Here is a 15,491-nt window from a genome sequence, read left to right as displayed (position 1 = left end):
GTCAAACTGTATTAATGTGAATATCGCCAAAGCAACATTTATGAAATGTAAAACAAAAAGTGTTTGCAAATAGAATCTATCAAGATTTGACTGGTGGGAAAAATTATGAAAAATTTACACCAAGCTAAGCATAAAACATCTCCCAAAGAAAAACTGTTAGTTAACAATAGTCTGATTCTTGAGCACTATTTTACAAAAAAGCTTTCAGAGCTACTAAACTACCATGTACGTGGGTTTCTCCTTCTGCTAATTTAAACCAATATCCAACTACAATTAGGCATACACAGAAAATATATTTAGTTTCTCTTTTAAATCAAACTGAGTTTAGACAATAAAGTGGGAAATGTGAAAATAAATTATAATACACACTAAAATGTGAAAATAATTGTCTAGGGAATGATTGAGCACTAATAATATGAAAAGAGAAGAATTAGACTAAAACTCAGGAATTCCTGAATTTTTATCCTTGATCTGATGCAGACACCCCTCTCCAGCCCTAGGGAATTTTTTTCATCCTCCCTTCCTCAGTTTCCCCATCTATATAATAGAGCTGATCCTAACAGCCCTGTGAAGTAGATGGGTAAAAGTGTTAAAATCTTATTCTAATTTAGGATACATCAAAGTCAGTTAAAGTACACTGAGTTAGTAAACAAAATATACTAGTTACTAATTTTATTATTCCACCAAAATTAAACACTTTTCAGTGAAAATGAAATGCTAAGGAGGGAGCCATAACATTTTTTCTTATTTTGTACCCAGTACCACTACACTGAGTTAAAACGAAGCCTTCCTCTACTCAATACACTCTCAGTTATGCATCATTAACATATGGGAAAGACAAATCAAGAATTACACACATCTACCCATAGGCACTTCCTGTTTTTAAAGAAAATGTATTTGAACACAGCTGCATCCTGTAGAAAGCAAAATGTTAATCTCACTTCATATTGCTATTACTAGAGCTAGTCTACCAGAAGTGTTGATGAAGTTAAAACCCTAGAATACCTTTTAGTACTCAACAGCCTATTTTCCTGCCTTACATAACTCCAAGATCAAAAGTTCCTTTAACCCTTCACCTCCTGCCCCACATGCTATTGACATAAAACTCTCACTGAATTTCATATAGAAACTTAGTTTGTACATGTGGAGTGGCGCTGGGTGCAGAGGAGAGAAGGGGAATGCATGAAAGAACATTAGGGTTGTATAGGTTTCAGAGTAGCAGCCGTGTTAGTCTGTATTCGCAAAAAGAAAAGAAGTACTAGTGGCACCTTAGAGACTAACCAATTGATTTGAGCATAAGCTTTCGTGAGCTACAGATCACGAATGAAATGCATCCGATGAAGTGAGCTGTAGCTCACGAAAGCTTATGCTCAAATCAATTGGTTAGTCTCTAAGGTGCCACTAGTACTCCTTTTCTTTTTAGGTTGTATAGTTTCCTCAGTCCTCCATTTGGAATATTTTACTTAGTTCAAAGCTGTGACTTCAAATAAAAATAACTAGATCAAATATTTTATGTTCTTTCACAGTCACAATAATGTTTTATTCTATAAACAGACAAGACACAGAAAATTAAAGTTTATATCATCATCACCCTTAAGTCTGAAATGTTTTTAAATCTATTTCCTTTTCACCAATTTTGCTATTTAATTTTTTTGAGGTAACTTAGCTTGGACAAAAGAGAGAAGTCAGTTCCATTTTTTAGCTCTCCTGTATTAGCACAGCATAGTTGTGTTTAGGGGCAGCACCAGTTCTGAGTTGTGTATTTAACCTTTCTCAACAAAGTTTAATTCATATTATGTTTTGCAAAGCCCTTAAACAAACCAGCAGTTTGGAAAGCTAACTGTCTCTCTAAACTTACAAGAAGTCTTGATTTTTTCTGGACTACTTTTTCCTGAGCAAACAGAATAGTCCATAAGCATTTGAATATCTAAAGCTTTCTAGACTCCCAACAGAAAGGATTCTTATTTTTATTTGAAGATACAAGGAGCAGGATGATACATGTGACCTAACTGCTGAAGTGCTGAAGAAAGCCTGTGTAACAAAATGTAAGCTTGCAAAGAGTTACTAAGGCATGTCTACCCTACAGACTTAAGTCAACCTATGTTAGGTCAACTTACAGCCCCCTCAGTAATTACTGATGTTCACACTACCCTACTTCTCTCAGAGGTGCACATCCTCACGAGGAGCACTTCCACCAACTGAAGATGGACAGTGTGGAGGGGCTGAGAGCCATGGCTCTCAACTCAGTGCAGCTCCCCACTGTGCGGTGTGGGGGGGGGGGGGGGGGGGAAGAGGAGCCATCCGGGCTTCTTGCTTCCCTGAGTGGGGAGCCAGGCGGGCACAGCCATATTCCGGAGCACCAGGGGCAGCCAGGCTGTAGCATCCCAGCTTTCTTGTCAAATTTCAAGGCTCCAGCATGGCAGCCAACAGCTTATGTAAGTAACACAGTGTCTACAGAGATACTGCGTTGCCCTAATTACATCGACATAAGCTTTATGACTCTCATGAAGGTGGAGTTATTATGTCGGTGTGGTACGGTACTTACACTGGCAGGACACGGCTATAGTGTGTACACTGACATAATTAGGTCAACGTAAGCTGCCTTACGTCAACCTAACTGTGTAGTGTAGACCAGGCCTTAGTTTCCATTTAATATAGTTACCTAATTAAGGTGTAAAAATGAAGTAGCAGATGTGAACACATCCTCTGCCTATAGGAACAAGAATGGTCAATACTGAGATTTTGATTCAGACTGAAAGCTAGAGAATACAAAAATTTATCTAAGCATATATGAAAATTTCCTTTTAAGTAACAAAGTCCACAGATTCATCACAATGGACACTTCAGCAGGCTTGCAGCTTGGAGGCAGAACCAGGCCTACCCATCTCTGCCACCATCTCCTGAAGTTCCCTCCAGTTGAGAATTTCCACACTCAGATTAATTCAGCTCTGCTTTTCTAAATCATCTGTTTAGCTTTATGGTGAGCCACAGTTTATTACTCAAAGGAAAAAAAACTCAGGAAAGCGCTGGTAGCTTTTCCTGTTCTTCATTGTGCTATGTTGCACAGATCCATTATAATAGGATTTTCACAACAGTATGCCTCCAGAATGGGAACCAAGACCATCTTTTAAAAATGGACATCCAGAACCACCTACATTATATATTACCTACCTCAAAACTTGGTTAATTCTGAGTTAAGGTTGCCCAGTGGACTACTTGTTTAATTTTAAAAATACTGGGTCTCATCACAACATTTTGTCTGAGTGCAGTTATTAATTATGAGGAGATATATTTTAGTGGAAAGTATAATGATACCTTCTGCAGCAGTTTGAGCCGGGTACTGCTATAAGAAGCAGACTGAACTTTTAAGGTAGTGCTCCATGATGTTGGAGGCTGCAAAAAAGGGCTGTTGACCAGAGGAAACATTTAACATTGGTGTTTGTGTAAAACTTCTCTTTCTTGAACACTATAACATTATACGACAGAGAGACTTGACCTTTTTGCTTGGACTCTCTTATACAACCACTTTAAAGTCCTTCTGGAAGAACTCAGAAGTATGTTTCATTCTTTAATACGGTAATTAAACTATGGACTTTGTGCCACTCAGTAGAATAAGTTATTTGACGACTTCTTTTTAGCATTCATGAGAGAAATGATCAGTTAAAGTTACCCGTTTTATACTGTCTGGTCCTAGAAAATTGTTTTTTTGCAATAGCAAACCACCACTGTGAGAGAGAGAGAGAGAGAGAGAGAGAGAGAGGGGGGCGCACTGGAAGGTCCATGCCAGGTTAATCAGTTCTGACAAACATAGCCTCTTCAGCCAGGGAGGGTGGGAACAGTATCACTGCCACCCTCAACTATCCTGGGGCGCAGCGGGAAAGCATAAATGAGAAACATTGCCCAGCACTATGAGAAGTCATTCATCACCTCATATCTTGGGTCCAGACCTATGGAGAAGCCACACAGAACTTTACTGCTGTTTCCAGATACAAAGAAACCAAACAACCCACCATGCTGATTTACGAGTGAAGATATTTCTGGGTGAATGTTCCACTCTGCTTAATCCAATATTTACGATGTATGTCTCAGAATTCCATCTCCACCTAATAGGCAGTGCGCACAGAAATAAGTAATTTTGCTCCACCCGGGACAGAAATTTCTCTCTCTCTCTCTCTCGGATAAGATTGATCATGTTTTTGCTAATTTATTTATGAAAACTATACCAGACACAAAGTGTCATGACCAGAACATCCCTGAAAAGAACAGTGCTTTTAGATCTCATGAATCATTGTGTTCCAGCAGATGGATGCTGTTCTCTCATTCCGGTACCCATCCCATTCCAAACAAACTTGCAATGCTATGAAGTCTAGCCATTCAAGTCACTGAAAGACTGGCAGTACTCTCCTTGGCATTGTACCTCTTTACAGTGAGGACATGTATATTACAGTGGCAAATCTAGTGAAGATTCGTTACTGTATGCTAGCAATTTATGTATAGGTAAACCTCTAAAATACCAATTTGCCACTTCCAGGGCACCAATCCTCCACTCACATGGAGCCTAACTGAAGTCAAGCTATAGGATCAGGGCCTGCCTTTGTAATAGCCTTCAAACACTCAACCTGAAATATTAAATTTTCAGAGTTTGAAATGTTTATCCAACACATACTTATCCAACAACTAAGCCTATCAGCTGGGGTGAAAATATCTACACGGCCACTCCACACCATTTCAATTGGAAGAATAGACAGCTGTGTATTCAAATTGCAATGAATTCTTAAATAAATTTCTATTTTATTAATTCCAGTTGCCCTAGACTAAAAGCTCTTTGAGGCATAGACCATATACCTTCCAGTGGGTTTATACAGGACCAAACACAATGGTGCCCCTAATCCTGACTAGAGGATTTAACAAAAATAGTAATGTTTGCTGAACAGTATTTGACCCGCTGTAGACCTAGGTGAATTAAAAAAATATTTGCCAAATAAGTCAAACAAACAGATACCAGATCTCCTAATACAATGAGACTACAAACAGGGCTGGGGTCTAATAGGTTGCTGTCAAATAGATAATGCTCAGATAAGCCAGTCCCCACACCTCCAGTTACTGCAACAGGTGAAGGCATTGGGAGTCCCACTAGGATGCTACCCTGGACCCCCCCCAGGACTCCATCTTTCATAGCCTCCAGCTAGTACGGGTCTGATCAATGTGGTACCCTCCACCCCAAACCTCCTCTGCCTGCTGCTCCTCTCAGCCAGCCTTTTCTTCCTGTTCCCCCAACTCCCATACTACAGTCTCCATGGCTCCTGTAGCTACTACTTTAGCTCTCCCCAAATCTCTTTTGAATCCTCTCCATTGACAGCTCCAGTGCTTGACCACTTCCAATGCTCATCCCAAGAGGCACTGACTTTAAATTGGTCTCCCTCTTATCAGTTTCATCGGCATTTAAATTACAGTGAAAACTGACAAGAGTGGCTGAGATGGTATGCCTGCATTCAGAAAGGCAAGAGAACCCTACACTAGGAGTTCTCAGACTTTTGTACTGGTGACCCCTTTCACACAGCAAGCCTCTGAGTGCAACCCCCCCCCTTATACATTAAAAACACTTTTTTATATATTTAACACCATTATAAATGCTGGAGGCAAATCGGGGTTCAGGGTGGAAGCTCACAGGTCCCGACCCCCTGAGGGGTCCCGACCCCCAGTTTGAGAACCCCTGCCCTACACCATATTAGGAACATTTTCTTCACAACTATAAGGACTAGAAACTTGCTTTTTACAGGAAAGAGGATAAACAGAACCTTAGAGTTTGCAGAAGTACATAACACGATGAAAGGTTCCTACGGTTCCTACCCTTGCGCAAGTAGATTTTATTTTAGCTCTGCTAATTTTTAATTCCACATTTTCACTTTCATTTCTTTTGGCTTTAGTGGAAGGATTACAGATGCAGATGTCTTCACAATGCCACTAACTATCGTTGCTGAGCACAAACATCGAACATTATCAACTAACTTGAACAGTAAGTTTGACTTGAATGCTTTCTAATGTAATCATAGAACAAAAGTAGATACACACAAAAGGATGAAGTTATAGACAACATTATATTTTATGGCTAATGCGAAGTTACTTGATAACATAGCAGCCAACAAAAGGGACAGGCTACACACACATTACTTTTCTCCAACCCTTAGGCTGACGTAGTATCCTAACATCATCCACCTTAAATAAGAGTTTATATTTTTCTTAACTGACAATTTACAAATGAGATTACCAGTCCTCTTGAGTATGTAAGCCTGAGCAAAGCACTATCCAATTTCCCTGTTTTCTACCACAGGCCTATTTTAAGTCACCTCCTCAACTGTTAGAGAATCATACCCCTACACAATCCAAGAAAACTGTATCCTGCAACAAGCCTTGCAAAGGCAGATCCCTATACTGAGCCCCATTGACTTCAATAAGGATATGTCTACACTACGAAATTAGGTCGATTTTATAGAAGTCAATTTTTAGAAATCCATTTTATACAGTCAATTGTGTATGTCCCCACTAAGCACATTAAGTCGGGGGAGTGTGTCCTCAGTACCATGGCTCGCATCGACTTACAGAGCGGTGCACTGTGGATAGCTATCCCACAGTTCCCGCTGCCCATTGGAATTCTAGGTTAAGCTCCCATTGCCTGATGGGGCAAAAACATTGTCACAGGTGGTTTTGGGAACATGTCATCAGTCGCACCTCCCTCCCTCCGTGAAAGCAACAGCAGACAATCGTTTTGCACCTTTTTTCCTGGGTTACCCATGCAGATGCCATACCACGGCAAGCATGGAGCCCGCTCAGCTCACTGCCGCTGTTGTGAGCATTGTAAACACCTTGCGCATTATCCTGGAGTATGTGCAGAACCAGACTAAGAGACGCCAGCATGAGGACGATTGCGATGAGGACGTGGACACAGACATTCCTGAAAGCATGGGCTGTGGCAATTGGGACATCATGGTGGCAGTGGGGCTGGTTGATAAAGTGGAACGGTGATTCTGGGCCTGGCAAACAAGCACAGACTGGTGGGACCACATAGTGTTGCAGGTATGGGATGATTCATAGTGGCTGCGAAACTTTCGCATGCGTAAGCGCACTTTCCTGGAACTTTGTGAGTTGCTTTCCCCCACCCTGAAGCGCAGGAATACCAAGATGAGAGCTGCCCTGACAGTTGAGAAGCGAGTGGCGATATCCCTGTGGAAGCTTGCAACGCCTGACTGTGCTACAGGTCAGTCGGGAATCAATTTGGAGTGGGCAAGTCTACTGTGGGGACTGCTGTGATCCAGGTAGCCAACGCAATCACTGACATTCTGTTATCAAGGGTAGTGACTCTGGGAAATGTGCATGCAGGTCGCACTGGATGGCTTTGTTGCAGTGGGGTACCCTAACTGTGGTGGGGCAATAGACGGAACACATATCCCTATCTTGGCACCGGACAGCCTTGCTAACCAGTATGTAAACCGCAAGGGGTATTTCTCAAGGGTGCTGCAAGCACTGGTGGATCACAAGGGATGCTTCACTGACATCAACGTAGGATGGCTGGGAAAGGAGCATGACGCTCGCATTTTTAGGAACTCCAGGCTGTTCAAGCAGTTGCAAGAAGGAACTTACTTCGCAGACCAGAAAATTACCGTTGGGGATGTTGAAATACCAATAGTTATCCTTGGGGACCCAGCCTACCCCTTGCTCCCATGGCTCATGAAGCCATACACAGGCACCCTGGACAGTAGTAAGGAACAGTTCAACTATAGGCTGAGCAAGTGCAGAATGGTGGTAGAACGTGCCTTTGAACGTTTAAAAGCTTGCTGGCACTGTTTGCTGACTAGGTTAGACCTCAGTGCAACCAACATTCCCATTGTTATTGCTGCTTGCTGTGTGCTCCATAATATCTGTGAGAGTAAGGGGGAGACGGTTATGTCGGGGTGGGAGGTTGAGGCAAATTGCCTGGCGGCTGATTTTGAGCAGCCAGACACCAGGGCGATTAGAAGAGCACAGCTAGGTATGCTGCGCATCAGAAAGGCTTTGAAAACCAGTTTCATGACTCGCCAGACGTGACAGTTGTGTGTTTCTCCTTGCTGCAAACCCGCCCCCTTTGTGGATTTTAATTCCCTGTAAGCCAACCACCCTCCCGCCTTCAATCACAGCTGGCAAAGGAAATAAAGTAACTATTGTTTTGAAACCATGCATTCTTTCTTTATTAATTAAAAAAAAAGTGAGATAACTGACAAGTTAGCCTGGGTGGGGTGCGGGAGGAGGGAAGGACAAGGCCACATTGCTTATTGTAGCCACACTAAAAATCAAAACTGTGTGAATGACAGCCTTCTGTTGCTTGGGCCATCCTCTGGAGTGGAGTGGCTGGGTGCCCGGAGCCTCCCCCCCATGTTCTTGGGCATCTGGGTGAGGAGGATATGGAACTTGGGGAGGAGGGCAGGCAGTTATACAATGGATGCAGCGGGGGTCTGTGCTCTTGTTGGCTTTCCTGAAGCTCCAGCAGACACTTCATCATGTCCGTTTGCTCCCCTATTAGCCTCAGCATCGCCTCCTGCCTCTGCTCTTCGCGCTCACTTAATGCTTTCCTGGCCTCTGCCACTGAATGCCTTCATGCATTAAGCTGTGCCTTATCAGTGCGGGACGACTGCATGAGCTCGGAAAACATGTCACTGCGAGTGCGTTTTTTTCACCCTCTAATCTGCGATAACCTCAGGGATGGAAATGATAGAGGGAGCATAGAAACATTTGCACCTGGGGGGAGATAAAAAGGGAGAGTAAAATTTAAAATGATACATTTCTGAGAACAAAAGGGAGACTCTTCCACAGTGAATCAAGCAATTCACAGCAGACAGCACATGTGCTTTAGGTACAAGGTCGCATTTTGCCTTTTATATTGAGCGCCTGCCGGTATGAAGCAACAGAATTTTGTTTCCAGGCAGCCATGGTAAGCCTTTTGGTACACAGGGTTGGCTTCTTACGCCTTCATAACATGTGGGAATGGTTTCAAACTGCAACGCCATCCTTTCCCATAGCAAGTAATGCCAGTTGGGTTTCACATTTAAAAGGAGGGGCTGCGGTTTTTGGGTGGATGTGCAGCACACACCTCCCTCCACCCCACCGCGTGGCTATTCTCTGGGATGATCCCTTCACCCCTCCCCCCGCCATGTGGCTGTTCTCAGGGATGATCCCTTTTAGCCAAGCGCAAACAACCCAGCATGAACGGGGTCCTTTTACTGTTCCCTTACAAAAATTCCCCAATTTCAACCAGGTGACCATGAATGATATCACTCTCCTGAGGCTAACACAAAGATATAGACCGAATGTTGCTTGAATGCGACCAAAACCCAGGACCATTCGTTGCCATGCTTTGTGCTGCAATGACTCCAGACTACTTGCTACTGGCCTGGCATGGTAAAGTGTCCTACCGTGGAGAACGAAATAAGGCAGCCCTCCCCAGAAACCTTCTGCAAAGGCTTTTAGAGTACCTCCAGGAGAGCTTCATGGAGATGTCCCTGGAGGATTGCCACTCCATCCCCAGACACATTAACAGACTTCTCCAGTAGCTGTACTGGCGGCGAATGCATCCCAATTCTTCAGAGCAAAACAAACATTAAACACTATTGCTTTTAAACCCTGTACTGTAGTTACAAATGTGCACTCACCAGAGCAGCCTTCTCTGGCTTCAGGATTGGGGATCCAGCCTTGGGAGGGTATTGGCTCCAGGGTGATGAAAAGGTCCTGGCTGCCAGGGAGAACAGATTCACTGCTTGCCTGCTGAGCATTCTCCTCCCCCTCCACAAAATCCTCCTCCTTGTTGCGTGAAACTCCCCCCTTGCAGGTGTCTACGGGCAGTGGTGGGGTCCCCCCCTAGAATGCCATGCAGCTGATGATAGAAGCGGCATGTATGGGGCTCTGATCCTGAGCAACTGTTTGCCTCCTTTGTCTTTTGGTAGGCTTGCCTGAGCGCCTTAACTTTCACGTGTCACTGCTGCGTGTCCCTGTTGTAGCCTCTCTCCACCATGCCCTGTGCGATTTTGGCATATACTTTAGCATTTCTTCTTTTTGATCAGATTTCGGCCTGCACAGATTCTTCTCCCCATACAGCAATCAGATCAAGTGTCTCCATTTTGGTACATGTTGGAGCTCGTTTGCAATTCTGGGGGCACTGCATGGTCACCTGTGCTGCTGAGCTCGCCACACGAACCAAACAGGAAATTCAAAATTTCCTGGGGCTTTTCCTGTGTACCTGGCTAGTACATCGGAGTTCAAAGTGCTGTCCAAAGCGGTCACATTGGAGCACTCTGGGATAGCTCCCGGAGGCCAATACTGCCGAATTGCATCTGCACTACCCCAAATTCAACCCAGCAAGGTTGATTTTAGCGCTCCGCCCCTCACCGAGGAGAGGTACAGAAGTCAATTAAAGAGCCCTTTAGGTCGACGGAAAGGGGTTGGTTGTGTAGACGCGTTCATTTTAAGATGGACATAACAAGGCTAAATTCAACCTAACCCCACAGTGTAGACCAGGGCTAAGGCTCCATAAAAGGGTCCACCTGCATTGCTAGTTGTGGAATTGGTGGCCTAAAACTAATGCATGAGTACTGAGCTCACTTCCAAACTGCAAAAGCAAAACTACCCATCTTCTCAATATTGAACACTAATTCAATTTTAGCTAAAGGGATACTGTCAACTAATACTTCTGTGTGAAAGATTAAAAAAATCCATTACAATAGATAAAGATATTAATTGAAAGGTGAGGTGGGAAAATTCCACTCTACTTTTGGCATCAAGTGCTGCGAAGTGCATGGTCAGTATTCCTTTGTGTGGGTATTTAATAGCTGACTTGAAACCTTTTTAATAGGAAATTATTACAGAAAAATTTGCACAAAAGCTAAAAAAGATGCAGTAACAAACTATTCATTTCATATTTTTAAATCAAAAAGATCTCAAGATGACAGTGTCCCTTTCAGAGGGCACTAAAAGTCAGGGTAGGTAAGTTCTTCCTTAGAATTCATATTTTTCAATAGACCTTTCAAGGTTCTAAAGAGGATTCCCAGAATCCCACATACGTTTGAAAAAATGAAAATTCCACAATAACATACTCCCGTTGCAATCATTTTTCAATAGCACGGGATAAACAGTACTCAGATCTACTATCAGTATCTGCAATGCTTTAGCCGTTTACCAATTCTCTCACTTTGAAATAAGGAAATCAATTTAGAACCTATAAACGTTCTTTGTTTGACATTAATAGCAGTTTAATAAATATATGCAAGGGGTAATGAGAACATGCAAACCTACACAATTGCACACAGTACTTGGGTTGAGAGTTATAAATAAACCATGAAAATTGGCCAGCATGTATATGCACATAAGTCTACTCTCTGACAACAGGAGAATGGGTTGGGGGGGGGGGGGAGAAGAAAACCTGGATTTGTGCTGGAAATGGCCCACCTTGATTATCATACACATTGTAAGGAGAGCGATCACTTTACATAAGCTATTACCAGCAGGAGAGAGGGGTGGGGGGAGAGAAACCCATTTTTTCATGGTTTGTGTGTATAAAAACATCTTCTGTATTTTCCACAGTATGCATCCGATGAAGTGAGCTGTAGCTCATGAAAGCTTATGCTCAAATAAACTGGTTAGTTTCTAAGGTGCCACAAGTACTCCTTTTCTTTCTCCGACAAACATTAACATAATTTTATTCACTTTACTGTTTTCTAATTTTGCAACAATACCACACCGCATAGGAGTATTCTAAATACAAAACTGGCCTTATGTCCAACCACCCGAGAAGGGAATTTTACAGTAGTCTTCACAGCGTAGAGTATACATAAAAATTTAGCTAAGGGATAAGAACTATACTGGTTACTCCCACAAGAAGAACCCAAAGCGGATACTAGTCAAGATTACCTATGTTATTTAGTTTACTAAAATGCATAGCATAAATGACCAAATATTGCCCATTCAGAGCTTTTGTTGTCCAACATAAGTTCACTGCAATGTCAATTGCCGGTTTAACAATACAAGCAGCATACTAATGATGGAGTAATTAATCAAATATTGTTGCAAGGGGAAAGACAGGAGTCCTACTGCATAAAAAGCTGCAAACATCACACATTCATTGCTGATCCAAGTACAAGTCTGTTGAATTCCAGAAGTTAGGCCTTAATACGAGCTTCATTTAGAATTACTTAGCAAACAGGAGAAAAATCTTATACAAGTCCGTTCTCTGGCATTGGTTACTGTACACTACACACATTCTCTGAAACACCATTTGATCTGACCCAATGAATCATCAGATCCAACAGCAGCATGCCACTTGCTAGGCAATTTCATAATGGTTTACTGGTGACAATATGCCAGGAAACTAAGTAAACCCTACAATGAGGCCAATGCACCAGCCAATCATTTAAAAAAAAAAAAAACCCTAACCGGCTTATAATGTGTATGCAGCCATTTAGAGTCTGGGAAGGAGAGCCAGTGCCGGGGGGGAGGAGAAAAAAGGGGCGATCCAAAGGTCTCCGGCTTCTAGCCCAGAGTGGGGGCGCAAAGGGAAGACCTCTCTCCTTCTGTCCCCAACTTTTTAGTCGGTCTACGGGAGCCCCCTTCATGGACTCTGCAGGGCTCCTGCCTCCCAGCCCCGCTTCCCTCCCGCAGGGGCATGGGCTGGCACTCGTGGCCCTGGGAAAGCGAGCGGGATGGGGGCTGAGCCGCCCTGACCCGCCGATCGCCTCCGGGGCATCTCCACCGAGGCGGCGGGGGCTTTGCCCTGGCACTGCCCACCCCCACGGCCCGGGGCCTGCACCCGTTACCTTCCGCCAGCAGATCCTCCAGGGTGACCTGGTGCCGTCCCACAGCGAGCACCCGGCCCGCGGCGCCCGCGCCGCCCGCGCCGCCGGAGCCAGCGCACGTCGTCCCGCCGCCGCCGCCGCCGCTCCCCTCGGCCTTGGGCATGCGGGAGAACTTCTTCATGGCGAGCGGCGGGCTGGGGACGGGGACGCAGCCGGAGAAGCGCGGGCAGTGCCCGGCCCCGCAGCGAGGGGTGCCCGGGGGTGGGGGAGGGGACGCGCTGCCCGGGGAACCGCTCGCCGCTGGCAGGAGCCGGGCTGCGAGCCTCACATTCCGCCCGCGGGGAGCTGCCCCCGCCCCGCTCACTCGCCCGCCGCCCCGCCGGGCAGCGGCACCGCGGCCGGGGGGTGGGAAGCGCCGGGCCCAGCTGCGCCCCCTTTGCTCCTGCAGGGCCAGGGGGGGACCCCGCGCTGCCCTGCCCTGCCCTGCCCGGCGCGGACTTTGCGCCTAGCCGCAGCAGCAGCGCCGAGGCGAGCACTCAGGGACCTGCAAGGGACCAGCCGCCTCGCCTGGGCGGTGTGCGGTCAGCGGCGCATGCGCACTCCTCCGGTTCCGCCCACTCCCCCGCCCCGCGGCCGGAAGTGAGGTCGCCGGGCCTGGCCGGCACGTGGGGAGGGAGGCAGAGCTCGCGCCGCCCTTTGAGAGCCTCGGCCGTTGTTTAGAACGTTGGTGGTGGATCCCGCCTGCCGTTAGAGGGGGGAACGACCGTTTCGAACGCTGGAGGAGCAGGGGTTCCAGCCCCCGGGGAGGCTGGCGCGCGCGCGCGGGGATGGCCCTGCCCCTAGGCCAGGGGGAGAGCAGCCCTTCCCCAGCCAATACTTAATTTGTAATGAAAGAGGTACTGGGGCACAGGCATTTTTTTTTTTTTTTTTACATTCATAACTGATGGAGCAAGCCCAGCGGGGCTATGAACTGCCAAGCCTCGAGGTGCCAGGGATCTGCCCTGTCAAGCCCTGGCACAAATTAAGCAGTGTCCCCAGCCAAAGCTTAGGACAGGCCCAGCAGGCATAGTTATTCTTGGTGGCAACGGCCCTCTCTTCCTTTCAGTCCCAGCTGCTGGCACATCCAAGCGCCTGTGAACAGGACATTTCTGGCTCCTGGGTGGAGCTGGTCAAAAACTGGCATCGTTTTCTATAATTGTTTGCAGAAAAGGAAAAAAGGGTTGTGAAACTTTCAACCTGCAGTGAATGAGAGAAAAAACTTAGCCAAGGTCAGGGGAAGCCCATCTACTATGGTGATGAAAGTGTTTTAAGAGCCTGCATAGACTAGAAGAACTAGCTGACACAGAAAAAAGTGTAATCACACTTAGAGGTCTATAAAATCCTTAGTGGTGTGAGCAAGAAAATGTTATTGACCCTTTCAGACAATACAAAAACCTCGGGGTCACGCAAGGAAATTAATATGCAGCTGGTTTAAAACTAAAAGAAGTACTTTTTCACACAATTTAACCTGTGTAACTCACTGCCAGGTGATGTTGTGAATGCCAAAAGTATAATTGGGTTCATAAAAGGACTAAATATGTTCATGGAAGATAGGCCTATAAATGGAAAATAGGCCTATTAGCCAAGATGGTCAGGCATGCAACCCCATGCTCAGGGCAATCCTAAACTTCTGACTGCCAGAAGCCAGATGTGGAAGACAGGTGGATCACGCCAAAATTGCCCTGTCCTGTGCACTCTCCCTGAAGCTCTGGTGCTGGCCACTGTGGGGGACAGGATATGGCTAGATGGACCATTGATCTGACCCCATATGGCCATTCTCTTATGTATGCTGGATCCCCAACATCACTTCCTGCAGCATCTAGGTGTTCCATAGAGCTCTTCGATCCAAGTACTGACCCAGCCTGACTGCTTGGGCTGAGGGAGATGACAGGATCCTGCCACAAAGTGATATGACTGCAGGCATATCTTTCTCTGGGGATTCCCATAATACAAATGCAGATGACATGCAAGTAGCTTTTTTCAGAGGGTGGTATCATACTAGTAAAATATTTGGTGTCAGTTACTTTAATGCACAAATACAAATACATCCACATTTTGGAGTTCTATAGTCCAAATCTAACAGTAGCATATAACACCTCATGCTGGGATACCTAGGACAGCAGTGGTAGTTGCCAGTTCATTAAAGAATCTTTTGATACCAGAAACTTGACATCTTTCAGATAGTCTTTCTTCCCTCTCAGTTTTCCAATGAATAGCAGAAAGGCACCCTAAGTCTACTTAGATTTCTCAATTTCCCACTGGCAGATGACCTAAAGAGGAGGATTGGATAGATCCAGTGCAAAGAAGGGGAGGGGAGAGCAGGGGATGGATCAAAATGAGGCACAACACACAGGTGCGGATGATGAGTGATGTAGAAGAGAGGGTGGGCTGAAGAATAACCCAGCAACTGGAAGAGGCAAGATGATGGGGAGGCTGGACTAAAGGGTAGAAAGAGACCAGTGTAAAGGAAGTGGGTGAGGGAAATGGAGCAGAGGAGTGGACCAAAGCAACATTGCCAACGCTCACAATTTTATCTTGAGTCTTGCAATATTTGTCTTTTCTTAAAGCTCCAGCTCCTGGAATCATGTGATGATTGGAAAATCCAAGCTTTCATTTTAAAAAAAAGTTTCTAGCCTTCAA

General features: G+C 45.3%; 1 protein-coding gene across 2 annotated transcripts in view; it reads right to left on the bottom strand.

Annotated features, from left to right (window-relative positions):
* BMP2K (BMP2 inducible kinase) overlaps positions 1 to 13,412 on the bottom strand; it is a 106,028-nt gene extending 92,616 nt beyond the window's left edge. For both annotated transcript variants that reach the window (XM_048846643.2, XM_048846644.2), the window contains exon 1: positions 12,834 to 13,412. In XM_048846643.2, coding sequence (XP_048702600.2) covers positions 12,834 to 12,993 — 160 coding nt within the window. In that variant the 5' untranslated portion in view covers positions 12,994 to 13,412. The remainder of the gene's footprint in view (positions 1 to 12,833) is intronic.
* Positions 13,413 to 15,491: the final 2,079 nt, after the last annotated feature.

Source organism: Caretta caretta, chromosome 4, assembly GCF_965140235.1.
Source record: "Caretta caretta isolate rCarCar2 chromosome 4, rCarCar1.hap1, whole genome shotgun sequence".
Taxonomy (NCBI): Eukaryota; Metazoa; Chordata; order Testudines; family Cheloniidae; genus Caretta; species Caretta caretta.
Note: the sequence above shows the minus strand (reverse complement) of the source record. Positions and strands in the feature narration are given on the sequence as shown.